The 12058-nt window shown below is 35.4% G+C and overlaps 3 protein-coding genes across 5 annotated transcripts; 2 read left to right on the forward strand and 1 right to left on the reverse strand.

Annotated features, from left to right (window-relative positions):
- Positions 1 to 344: 344 nt before the first annotated feature.
- LOC140972638 (eukaryotic translation initiation factor 4E-1-like) lies at positions 345 to 2953 on the forward strand (the record flags this gene model as incomplete). The annotated part of the gene is made up of 4 exons (XM_073435047.1): positions 345 to 595; positions 705 to 795; positions 912 to 1070; positions 1175 to 2953. Coding segments are annotated over 4 exons (552 nt in total), but the record flags the coding sequence as incomplete, so codon positions are not given.
- On the reverse strand, positions 2771 to 5108 carry LOC140979194 (bidirectional sugar transporter SWEET2a-like). Its single transcript, XM_073444527.1, has 6 exons — positions 4875 to 5108; positions 4512 to 4548; positions 4213 to 4429; positions 3967 to 4125; positions 3754 to 3873; positions 2771 to 3276 (listed from the first exon to the last, which is right to left on the reverse strand). The coding sequence occupies exons 1-6, from the start codon at positions 4933 to 4935 to the stop codon at positions 3157 to 3159; spliced, it is 714 nt and encodes a 237-aa protein (XP_073300628.1). The 5' UTR covers positions 4936 to 5108; the 3' UTR covers positions 2771 to 3156.
- Positions 5109 to 6348: 1240 nt separating this feature from the next.
- On the forward strand, positions 6349 to 11534 carry LOC140979218 (exonuclease 1). 3 transcript variants are annotated; one of them, XR_012175702.1, is made up of 14 exons: positions 6349 to 6952; positions 7222 to 7341; positions 7838 to 7961; positions 8107 to 8244; positions 8369 to 8578; positions 8660 to 8834; positions 8929 to 9002; positions 9081 to 9204; positions 9319 to 9428; positions 9567 to 9621; positions 9694 to 10610; positions 10731 to 10761; positions 10965 to 11244; positions 11318 to 11534. XR_012175702.1 is itself a non-coding variant. In XM_073444549.1 (14 exons), the coding sequence occupies exons 1-13, from the start codon at positions 6792 to 6794 to the stop codon at positions 11180 to 11182; spliced, it is 2457 nt and encodes an 818-aa protein (XP_073300650.1). In that variant the 5' UTR covers positions 6349 to 6791; the 3' UTR covers positions 11183 to 11231; positions 11318 to 11424. The 3 variants fall into 3 exon arrangements, 1 of the variants encoding a protein (XP_073300650.1); XM_073444549.1 differs by having other exon boundaries at positions 10965 to 11231; positions 11318 to 11424; XR_012175703.1 differs by lacking the exon at positions 6349 to 6952 and having other exon boundaries at positions 7219 to 7341; positions 7825 to 7961.
- Positions 11535 to 12058: the final 524 nt, after the last annotated feature.

Raw genomic sequence — 12058 nt, forward strand, 5'->3', positions numbered from 1 at the left:
TTCTGGAAAGGGTACCTGTGTGTGTGTCTTGTTGTGTTTTCTCCCTTTTTGGATTGTAGGGATCGCTACAGGGAATGCTATGGACTATTTTCTCTTGAGTTTTAGTGTCTATTTTGTTTCAAAAATTGGGAACTGACACAGTGACTAGCTTTGTTGTTGCATCGCCTCTTAGTGTCTGTGTTCTTTTTTCAAAATTTTTTTTTCTGAAAATGGCAGTGACCGTTTCTTCTGTCATGGCCAGAAAAATGGTTTTGAATGCTTTTGCCGTGGCAGGATTTTATTTATGTTATTTCTCCTTTCATTTTATGCTGATGAGTTGTGGCTTTCTTACCAAAGACTGATTCCAAGTTGTCGAACTTCTGTTATCATTGCATGTTTTGTCACGTGTATACGGCATTAATTTACTTTGCTTGGCTTGCAGCGTTTACAACAATATACATCATCCTAGTAAGTTGGTGGTTGGAGCAGACTTTCGTTGTTTCAAAAATATAATTGAGCCAAAATGGGAGGATCCTGTTTGTGCCAGCGGGGGGAAGTGGACTGCGAGCTTTTACAGTGTTAAATCTGACACTTGGCTCTATCCTAAACATATTTAGTGAAACCACAAAAGTATTTGACTGTGATATTCTAATTTTTCAAAAATAAATTCTTCCAAGTGAGCAAGGCAGTTTGAATCTTTGACTTTTTATGATCATGAACTTCAGTAGGATTCCTCATAATATTGTTACTTGGAGGCTACAAATGAAATCCTTGTTAAAATGTACAAAAGCTCATAATAGGATTCCTCATAATATTGTTACTTGGAGGCTACAAATGAAATTCTTCTTAAAATGTACAAAAGCTGCCCGATTTTGAGTTACAATAGATGAACAGAAACTTTAAAGTTGAAACTAAATGGAGATCTCTAAAAGTCTCTGCATGAACGTAGGTGGAGCATTACACTTTTCATTGTCTGTGCATTTCTTGTACGTTTTAATCCACTGCTTGTTTCTGAAATTTTCCAGCTGAGCATTGGAAAACAATGGAAGGAGTTTCTGGATTATAACGATTCAATTGGTTTCATATTCCATGTAAGTTTTTCCATTACTCTCATGGGCCAGAACTTATTTGGAAATTTTTTTAATCTGATTATGTTTTCCTCTGGATCGATAAGCAACTAGTTTTTGTAATGCAGGAGGAGGCAAAGAGGCTTGACAGAGGTTCCAAGAATCGTTATACAGTGTAGCTGATTCCTGTCCAGGCATCGAGAAGATGAAAGAGGTTAGCTTTAGCACCTAATGTGACCAGGGTCGGAATTTTTGTCCCTTCTGTCTTTAGATAGATATTTATTTTACATAGGGATTTGGTGTTATTACTTATTTGTTGACCTAAGAGGATGTTCTTATATTGAATAAATCTTAGCTTCCCTTCTTTCTCATGCTTTATATCATATCAAACAAGAAGTGTTCATGAGAAGTCACAATTGCCTCAAAATCCTGATATTTTAAGTCAAACTAAACATCTGAGTACCTGCTGACGTAATTTTGAGAAACTTGAGTATACAAATTATTCTTTTTAAGCAAGAATGTACAAATTCAATTAAAAAAATTTGAAGGTAGGGAGATGCCCACTCTTCCTCTACCATTTTCCCGATGAGGAACACATTCTTTCGTGATTTCTGCAGGCTCCAACTGCAAGATTTGCAGGGTTTTCGAAGCTCACCACTTGGCACTATTAACATTACCGCAAAACAATGTGTGCATGTGATATGTGCACACCAAAACAAAATAAGAGAATCTCGGCTAATTGAGGAAAAACGAGGGATATCAATCGCAAGATTTTCGACAAAATCCATATGAAACCACTTTACCTTTTAAGGTTTTGCGTCGAAAAAATGATCGTACATCAACTCTCTTGAAATGCTACGGCAGTGCGTTGTGATATCATGATCCATACTGCCCCCTTTTTTCCAATTGACTGTTAGATATGGCTTGCTTACCCTTGTTACACTTAGCAGGCGTCAATGGTTCGTTGATGCCAGAATTCATTTTTTTGTCTTATAGGAAAATTAAGTTGCATGGATCACAAAATAAGCACAAGCACTCCAGACGTCCCAAGAAATTTAGGATATTAGATGTACCGAGTATCACGAAATCAGATTAGACAGTGGGTTACAATATGCACTCCAAGCCAAAAAAAAAAAAATGAAAGATGCTTAGGATGCAACAACCATATTCATGAAGAAAATTCCAATAAAAAACTTTATGAAAATCAATCTTAGCTTGTACTTGATCAATGATGACCAATGTGGCTGCAGTGAAATCTCACCCATAATATGTCATGTTCTTCTGAAAAAGAGCATTATACACCCCAGCTCCCGAACTAGGACCTCGTCGCCAATGCTAACACGAGGTGTTGGAAAATGGAAATCAGCATGAGATCGGTGGAATGGACATGATTCAGCAGGTGGGTAGCACCCATCTGCTGCCCATATTGATCAGTTCCATGTGGCAAAACATGGACAGTGGATGTTGGCCTTTGAGTAGTACCCGAAGACCAACGTCGAGTTTTCCAGTAGAAGAAAATTTCTGCATTCACTTGATCGAAGTCATCTCACCATTTTTAGTACAGTAGAGTTTCGTTTGTTATTTCAGTTAAGCAAGTCATGGAAAAAAAACATGTGCATCAGATACTTTAACTAAAATACCCGGCACTTAGTCTTTTGTACATAAAATATTTTTCTACTTCGAGAAAATTAAATTCTTCTTCGCTGAGCAAGTTTTCTTTCATAAATTTAAATAATTTGGTATGTATTTTTTTACACAAGCATTGAAATCAACCAATCAATTTATGGAACTTTTATTGATGAAATCTCGAGGATTTCTAACAAAACACATGGAATTATACAATAAAAACGTTCAAATGGGAAAAGAATTAACAAGTATACAAGCCTCTACGTATGGATTGGAGGATTTGGATTTGAAGGTACTTGAATTGAGGATTTGAAATGACTCGTTTTAGGGTGATTTTGAAATCCACCTAATGACTAAAAAAACAAGTATTTGATATTTGAAATTCATTATCAAGTGATTTTGTCAATCCAACTAATGGATTTGCTATTATGTATTTGAAATTGCTAACCTCAAATCCATCCATCCAAATTCAACCTTAAAGTTTCTAAACCACGCTGTGATTTTCGAGCAAAGGCCTTCTAGACGCGTCCTCTGAACCTCTGAAGTAATAGAAGTACAACACTAGCTGTATTGCCCCCAGAACTGCTCCTGCCCCATTAGGAACCTGGTTTTAACAGAGCAGGCAACAGAAAAACACAAATAAATGACGATTCTCAATAAAGTTAATTGCCAGAAGCATTAGGGGAAGATCCCTGAATTCAAGAAGAAATGGCAAGGTGGGACTGGGACATTAACTCCTGATTCAGGGGGGAAAGGGGACAAACTCGTAGTTTTGGAAAAATCATACACAAAATGTTGGAAAAAAGTTTATTTAAGGTGACGATCTCTCTCAAGCTCCATAATGGATTTATCCCTGAGTAGTATGCTAACTGAGAAGCCAGGGAAGCGAACCACTTAATGTTTTCGAAATTGTACGAGCTGAGTAGTTCCCTTGTAGAATTTTTAAGGTCCATCTTGGCAAAGATTATAAAAAAACTCGTGAAGCAACCAAAGTGGTAGAAATAAGCTTTCCTATCATACCCTTCAGCCGATGAACTTGTACAGGAATGTAGCCATTTGAAAGATCAGGTCAGAATCTTACATAGATGAATGGATCATGCTTTAACAATCCATAAGCAAAGAAAGAAATGCTCATCAAGAACGTTGCAAGAGAGAGATAAAACGGCATATATTCGACGCTTCTTGTCCTAATCACCAGATTCTACATAGAACATACAAGTCAACAAATTAGAACATAAGGAAAAAAACCAGTTAAATCAAGTACTGCAGGTCTTTAGTTCTGTGGTGAACTTACTATTATGAAAAGAGGCGAAGCAAACATGGATATGAGAGAAAAGACGGACAAATATCCAACAAAAAGCTGTCGATTAGGCGGTTCAAAAACCCATATACTCAACAAAGCTATGATCCCAAATACAGAAAAAACAGCGAGCAACAATCCCAGCATCTTCACCTGTGAAAATTACAGCCTCGGGTCAAAGGATCGATCAAAATACATTGAAGGGTAATGAATATTACAGGTTCGAAATTAAAAAACCACCTTATTTTCTTTGTGTGCAAATATAATGAAAATGGAGACATAGGTCAACTGAAAAAGAGCTCCAACCGAATTGACAGTGGCTATTAAGATTATGCCCGAGGATACAATAGGCATGCCATACCAGAGGCATATCAAGCAGTTTAACAGGGCATAGATGTAAGGCAATCCCGAAAATTCTTCCGTCGATCGGTTTTTGATGATTCTTCTGAATGTTGGTCTGATAAAATATAAATCAAATAAATGTATCGATCACAGAAGAACAAATTTGGTTTAGCGAAAGAAGAAGGGAGCGCACTTACATGGGCGACACAAACAGCACAAAAGCAAGGAGGTTCCCTGTAAAGATATGCAAATATTGAGCGATCACTCGATTTAGCCAAAGATCCAATGGTACAAGAAGTTGAAACGCATTTCCCAGTCGACTACTAAATTACGGTGTTGTAAAATGGCAACAAAAGCTTCGCAAAGCCAAGTATTTCTGGCTACATGTATCGCTTTTGAGTTTTACATAAAATTGAGATAAATATTCCAAATAAAGACACGATAATTTTCCAACACATTTTCACGGATTCAATCAAGATTTCGAGAACATAACCGAAAAATCAGGAAAACCCATCAGCAAAAGCACACTGGAAAGCATTTGAATGAATTAAAGCAGTAACCTGCAACTCCAGCTGCATCGCTGCAAACTGAGTAAGCCGATGACAATTCCCCTTCAGACATGAGTTACTCAATCTCAAAGAACTTCAAAAAGAATTCCTCTGCTCTAAAAGTCAACAATCCTTCAACAAATCAGGCTCAATCATTCCAATCGTCGTTGATTCTTGATTATAATTTTAAAAACGTGCTGCAAAGTATTTGAAAGAGAGTATACATTGATTGACATGTGGGTTACGTGTAAAACAATTTGTTTATAAATCTAATTTGGAGGGTGGTGCATATCCAGACAGGCCAGCAAAGATTATCTGTCCCATACGTGAAGTGGAGGAGACACTGTCGGCTGACCGTAATTGTGTTATTGATAGTCATCAAATACGAGTGGGTTTGATGTCGCATGGATTTTACTTTTTTAATTACTAATTTTCACATGGATTTTAGACATTACTATTTTGAATAATATTTAATTTAACACTATATATATATATATTAAAAATACATATAAATATTTTGTTGAATGTTCATTTATATAAATTTACTATTTTATCTAAATAAATTAAAATAAATAAAATTTAAAAGTATTTATTTTAAATTGAACACGATTATTTTTGTAATCATAATACTTGTTTTAATTTCAAAATATACGAAGAATAATAGAGTACACTTTTCATGATTTGAAATTCTCAATTTTTTTTTATCCAAATAACATATTTCTAATTCATGAATTTAAAATCCACTTAAAATTATATGTTCATCTAAACAAAAAATTTAATAAAAGTCTGAAATCCAAATCACTTCATCCAAACACAACCTATAATAATTATAAAGTGAAATACCATAAATTTAAATACTTATGCATGCTACATAATTTTGCAACTTATAAATTATGTTTTCGTTCGTACAAGTAGTTATAAAATATTTTTATGAATTTTACAAAATTTTATAAAAAGTTTTGAAAGTTGTTTTAATAACAAATATGCGTTTGAACAATTATTTTATATATTTTTTTATTTTTTATATTAAAAAACAATATGCTTTAATTTCCATAATTGTTTTTATTTTTAAAAATAATAAAAAAAACACTTCTCAATTGTTCTATAAAAACTGAACTTGAATAACATTTTTTTAAAAATATTTTTCAAAAACGTTTTAACAAAATCTTATTCAAATACGTACTTTAAATCTTGTTCAGTTACAAAATACTAATTTTTTTTTTGAAATAGTTTTTCCAAACAAAAACTAAGTATTGTAGTTACTTTTATTTGAGTTAAAATTTGCAATAAATAAATTTTCCATCAGTAATAATAAAATAGAAATTAAAAATCAAATAAAATATTTCAACTTCTAATAAAAATCATATCAAAATTTATTATATAATTTTTTTATATTAATCTAATCAGTTTGGACTTAAAACGGTGAATACCGGAAAATCGATACAAACTAGGCGTCTTGGTTTGGTTTTACTGTTTGATTCGAAAGACCCGAGAATTGAGAGACTCCATCTTATGCATTTCCCAAATTCTCCCTTAACAATCTGTGAAATTACTACGATGCACGACCGTCACTACCAATTCCAAATTTCGTTAGTCTTCCCGCCAATGACCATATTCCCTCCTCTTCTCTCCTAATTGTAGATGTCGAGGTCCCCGATAAGAATTCCAAGATTTTGGCGCCAGCATTCCAAGATTAGGGTTTCGGTTCTCTCAAGAAGCCCGACTTTGTTTTACCAAGGCCCAGAAAGATCCTTTTCGATTTTCTTGAATATAATCAGGAGATGAATTTGAGAAGACCGGGGCAACCCGATTCTTGGCTCTAGAATTCCAAGATTAGGGTCTCTGTTCTCTCAAGAAACCCGACTCAGTTTTGCTGGAACCAAGAAAGAAGAACTCTTTTCAGTTTTCTTGAATAACCAGGGTCTGAATATGGGGATACAAGGGCTGTTGCCCCTGTTAAAATCGATAATGATGCCGATTCACGTAAAAGAACTGGAGGGATGTTTTGTTGCCGTCGACACGTATTCTTGGCTCCACAAGGGTGCCCTTTCTTGCAGCACTGACCTCTGCAAAGGTCGATCCACCTCCAAGTAAACCCCTTGCCATTGCCTATTTGGTTTTAGCAGTTCGTGTAATTTATACTTCCGTGGTTTTGGATTCAAATTTTGGCCAAGATTCTTAGTTATTTATTTATTTATTCAAGATTCTTAGTTTTCGTGTAAAGTAACATGGTTGTCTGTCAATTCATCATTTGGTAAAAAAAAATTGCGGGTTACCAGTTGTTTTTAATTTCTATACTTCATTTTGACGAAGTAAAGTTTGAAAAAGAACATAACGCTGCTTCAATCTCTGCTTTCAGGCACATTGATTACTGCATGCATAGAGTGAATATGTTACGTCATTATGGAGTTAAGCCAATCCTCGTATTTGATGGGGGTCATTTACCAATGAAGAGTGATCAAGAGATCAAAAGGGCAAGGTATTATATTTTTGCCATATTTACCTTCGTTTAGTGCATCGGAAGTATGTCTTTTCAATATTTTCCTTACACCACACAGCGTTTGCAATGCATGATTCACATTCTTCCAAATGGTCATATTTAAGGCAAACCATTGGCGGGCAGACTCAGTTTCAGCTGGCGGAATTTCATTCTTTAATCCTTTTTGGTTAATTAGAGTTACTTATGCGAGTGTGTTTGGCTTATATGAATTTCTGCTTACCACTCGTGCTGCAGAGTCAGGTTGTTAGCTTGTTTATTATGGGCTTTTGGAAATACCGCTTTAATTTTCGTTATTAAAGATATGAACATACATGATGTTTGGCCCTTCCTGTGATTTTTGTACCCTTTGACCTCAATTGATGATTTAATTCGGGAATGAAGATGCTTGCTGGCATTCCTCAATTGATGATTTAATTCAGGAATAGATACAACAATTAAATGTTATCCCCACTGATTGCGTAGGTTATATTTGTAGATCTAGGAAGGAAAACCTAGCTCGTGCCATGGAGCATGAGTCAAATGGAAATCTGAGCGCTGCTTATGAATGCTACCAGAAGGCTGTTGATATATCGCCTTCAGTTGCCCATGATCTCATCCAGGTAGGATATGGTAATGACGGCAAAATCATTTAATTGAGTGTCTGAAGATGACATGATAAGCTATATGAATAAGGTTAAAGGCTTCATTAGTTCTTGAAGTTTTGTGGCAACAAAAGATGTGCTTTTATTAATTTGTTTCCAACAGGTTTTAAAAGAGAACAATGTGGCTTATGTTGTGGCTCCCTATGAGGCAGATGCCCAAATGACGTTTCTAGCACTCAGCAAGCAGGTTGAGGCAGTTATAACCGAAGACTCAGACTTAATAGCGTTTGGTTGTCCCAGAGTGAGTTTACCGAATTTACTTGTAACATCTCATATTTCAAAGATAAAGATGAGATATGAAGTCATCCTTTCAGTAACCATTTTTCACTTGAAATATTTAACAGTGAAGTTATTTGTACTTGCAGATAATATACAAAATGGATAAATTTGGTCATGGTGTTGAGTTCAAGAATACCTTGCTAGGACAAAACAAAGAACTAGATTTAAGGGGATTCACCCAAGTGATGCTACTTGAGATGTGCATTTTAAGTGGTTGTGACTATTTGCAGTCTCTGCCTGGAATGGGTCTTAAAAAAGCTCACATGTTGATGAAGAGGTTTAAGTGTCATGAAAAGGTAATTAACATTATTTTTGGGGTATCATTTCAGATTATTCTCATTGAATTTTAGTGGATTAATGATTTGTTTTTGTTGCAGGTAATCAAGCACTTGAAGTACAATTGTGTTGAGGTAACTTCTCTTTATGAAGAATCTTTCAAGAAAGCAATTATGACCTTTAAGCATCAACGAGTTTATGATCCTGTTACTGAGGACATCATACATTTATCTGAGCCAGCTTATTGTATTGGTGACGATCTAGATTTCTTGGGTCCATATCCTTAAGCGATAAGTGTTTTAAGTTTTGCAAATAATCCCACAAAGTGCACATATCTATAATTTATTGAAGTGCGCCTTAACTATGCTCACATCATTACCTCAGCATGTGGTTAAAGGTATAGCGCTTGGTGACCTTGATCCTTTTACTAAGGAGCCAATCCAGGTATAACAATGGCTTCTTTGAGTATAAATACATTTTATATGTGATATTTCCTTACAATCTTCTCTTTTTCGAAAATAGCAAGAATGTGGTGCTGCTGAAAGAGTAATGCATGGAACTTACCTACTCAAGAATTTCAAGCCTGATGGAGAAAGGAAAAAGCTTGATTTGCCCGTGCAGAAAAACCTCCTCACTAATTACTTCTGTATCCATATATTAATATTAGTTAATTCATATTTCAATTTTCTATTGCTGTTCTCATGTTTTAAAGAATTAGATCCGCATAACTTTTGCTTTTTTTCCTCAATATGATATCAAGGTTTTGCTTCCATGGAGGCAAAGCGGGAATTTAGGGCCCCTCGAATCACATCTAATCATCCAAATGGAAACTATGAGACTTCCGGCCCTCACCTTGAGGAGCACAATGAGGTCAGTTCTAATCCTGTGAGCAACTCAGACATGCCTGCTTGATTGCTCAATTTTAACCATCAGGCTTGCTTGTGAGCTGCATGTCAAGCCACTATTGAAGAGATTATTATTTTTTTTATCTGCATTGCCTATTTTCAGGTAAAATGTGGTGTAGATGCTGAAAATTCAAAGTTTCCGGAGTCACTGGACCATGGTAGGGATGTGTTATATATATTGCTACAAAGCCAAGCTCTGACCATGAATCATTAATTGTTTATGCACATAGGTCTATGGAATGGAAGAGTTTTGAATCACACTAACATTACACCAATAACTGATCTACGAAATTCATTGTGTAAGCCTTGTATCTCATTGCACAAGGACCTTGACTCGGTTCAAGAAGGTGAGCAGACAAGATCAGGGAACAAGAATATGATTGTAAGGAGTTCTTATTTTTCGAAGAAGTCCAAGAAGGAAAGCAACAAGGAAAATGAAATTGACCTTCATCATAATGGTGATAAAAACATGGAGGATATTCTTTCCAATTATGCATATAAACCTCTCTCTTCTGTGCTAGCCGGAAAATGCAGAAAGGAGGAGAAAAAAGTTACTGTAAGAAGTTCTGATTTCCAGCAACAAAACACAAAGGAAAATGCTAATTATGAGAGAGAAAAAGCTGTTGCTAATGGTTACAGGGATCTTGACGCAGATGGAGAATATGGGCAGGCAACATTGGCGGATAAAAAAGTGATTGTGAGGAGTTCCTATTTTCTGAAAAATCCTAGAAAGGAAAACAATTGTGGCAAAATCGACATTGACAATAATGATGCTGACAAGGTTGAGGATGTTAACAAAAAATGCATAAAAGAGGAGAAAAGGGTTATTGTAAGCTCCTACTTCCAGCACAAAAACATCAAAGAAGATGTTAATTGTGAGGGCAAAAAGACCGTAACAGAGTATGCTCCGGATACATGTGGGTTTGGCTCAGATGCAGGTGATTTCAAAACAACCGTGGATGTCATAAGAAGCAGAGGAAAGATCTTTTACTCTAAGCATAAAGAGAACCTTGTGTTTCAGGACTTGGTAATCAGAGATGATGTCTCTCTTGGGACATTTAACAACATTCTTGAAACCCCTTCAGGTTATAATTCCTCTGAACGTGAAGCAAAGAAAAGAAAGGTTATTCAAACCAACATTCAAACAGTGAGTTGTTTCTCTTTGCTTTTAAATTGTGTTTCATTGGGAAGTGTGGAGTACGGTTATTTTCTGTTTTGGTGTTTTTGGTTTCTACCTTAATCTGCTCCAATTCTTCGTTCAATTCAGGACAATGTGACCCATAAGACTTCGACAACTGGTACGTAGCCCTGACATACTTGTGAATTCTCATTAATCTCTCTTTCTGAGTTATCAGATGGAGTTGATATGTAATTACCCATCAAATGTGACCTTTCATAAATCATTCGCTGAAATCCTCTCATTTAATATTCTTTTCCGTGGTTGCATTCTAATTAAGTTTCAAACATCTGCTGAGTCTGGTACCAACACCATTCTGTTTAGGTACCTGCACGTCTGATTTGGATGAAGAAACAGAAGCGGAAGAAGGGAATTTCAGCAGCGACATTACTCATTTGAGCCGCTACTCTGATATATCTGAGAAATCTATGGAAAGATTCATCTCAGTGATATCATCATTTAGATACAATCCTTCTGGCTCTCGTGCCAGTGGTCTTCGTGCCCCTCTGAAAGATATAAAGAGCAGTCGCGTAAAAAGATAACAAAACACTTGCTGATATCTGCACCTAAAAGAGAATTCGCCATCCCTTGGTCAATCATCATTGTGAGTTCTCCCTGCATATTAGTGTTTTTACTTTCTTTATTGTAACAATGATATGACCTATTCTTCATTTCAGATTCCAGCTCGGCGTCAATGCTTTTTCAATTCTTAAGTCCTGAGCATCCTCGGCTTATTATGAATCCAACAACGTTGCCATTCTGGTTTTTTGAATTTCATTTATATAACCTTCTTGTCTGGTTAATCAATGAAAATCTGTTGCATGGACCTGACATATAGGCTCTCAAGAAGTTTTAGCCTCCTTCTGAGTAATTATAGTGATGAGATTGCTTCTAACGGACACTAAATCGTGTTATTAACTGACTGTAACGCTTAGAAGCGCAGCGAAAAACACGCTTGATATGCAAAGTTTTCCCCGATGTTGCTATTGTTCTACATACCTTCAACATTTGTAGACCATATTAAATTTATGATAAATATTGTTTAGCAGACAATTAATTCATGTTAGTTTTTTGGATTTAAGCAATGCCAATTTAACTCAGGCCTTGGTATCTATTTCCTAATTCAAATATAAGCATAAACACTAATACCTCCTCGTTGAGCCAAAATATTTTTAAATGAATTTTTACACAACCAAAGATCTTATTCTGAGGAAGGAGACTGTATATAAAGAGTGAGCTCCGTTGAGATGTGAGTAATATTTATTGCTAGCTTACTTTATTTTATAATTGTTTCTTATGTATAATGCATGCTAGTGAATGAAATATATGTCTGAAAAATTTGTTTAAAGTTTTAATCTAAATTAGTATTTCAGAAAAGAGAACATTTATAAGCAAATTTGTGGAGTAAGAAAATTTTT

This window comes from Primulina huaijiensis, chromosome 1 (assembly GCF_012295235.1).
Source record: "Primulina huaijiensis isolate GDHJ02 chromosome 1, ASM1229523v2, whole genome shotgun sequence".
Lineage (NCBI taxonomy): Eukaryota > Viridiplantae > Streptophyta > Magnoliopsida > Lamiales > Gesneriaceae > Primulina > Primulina huaijiensis.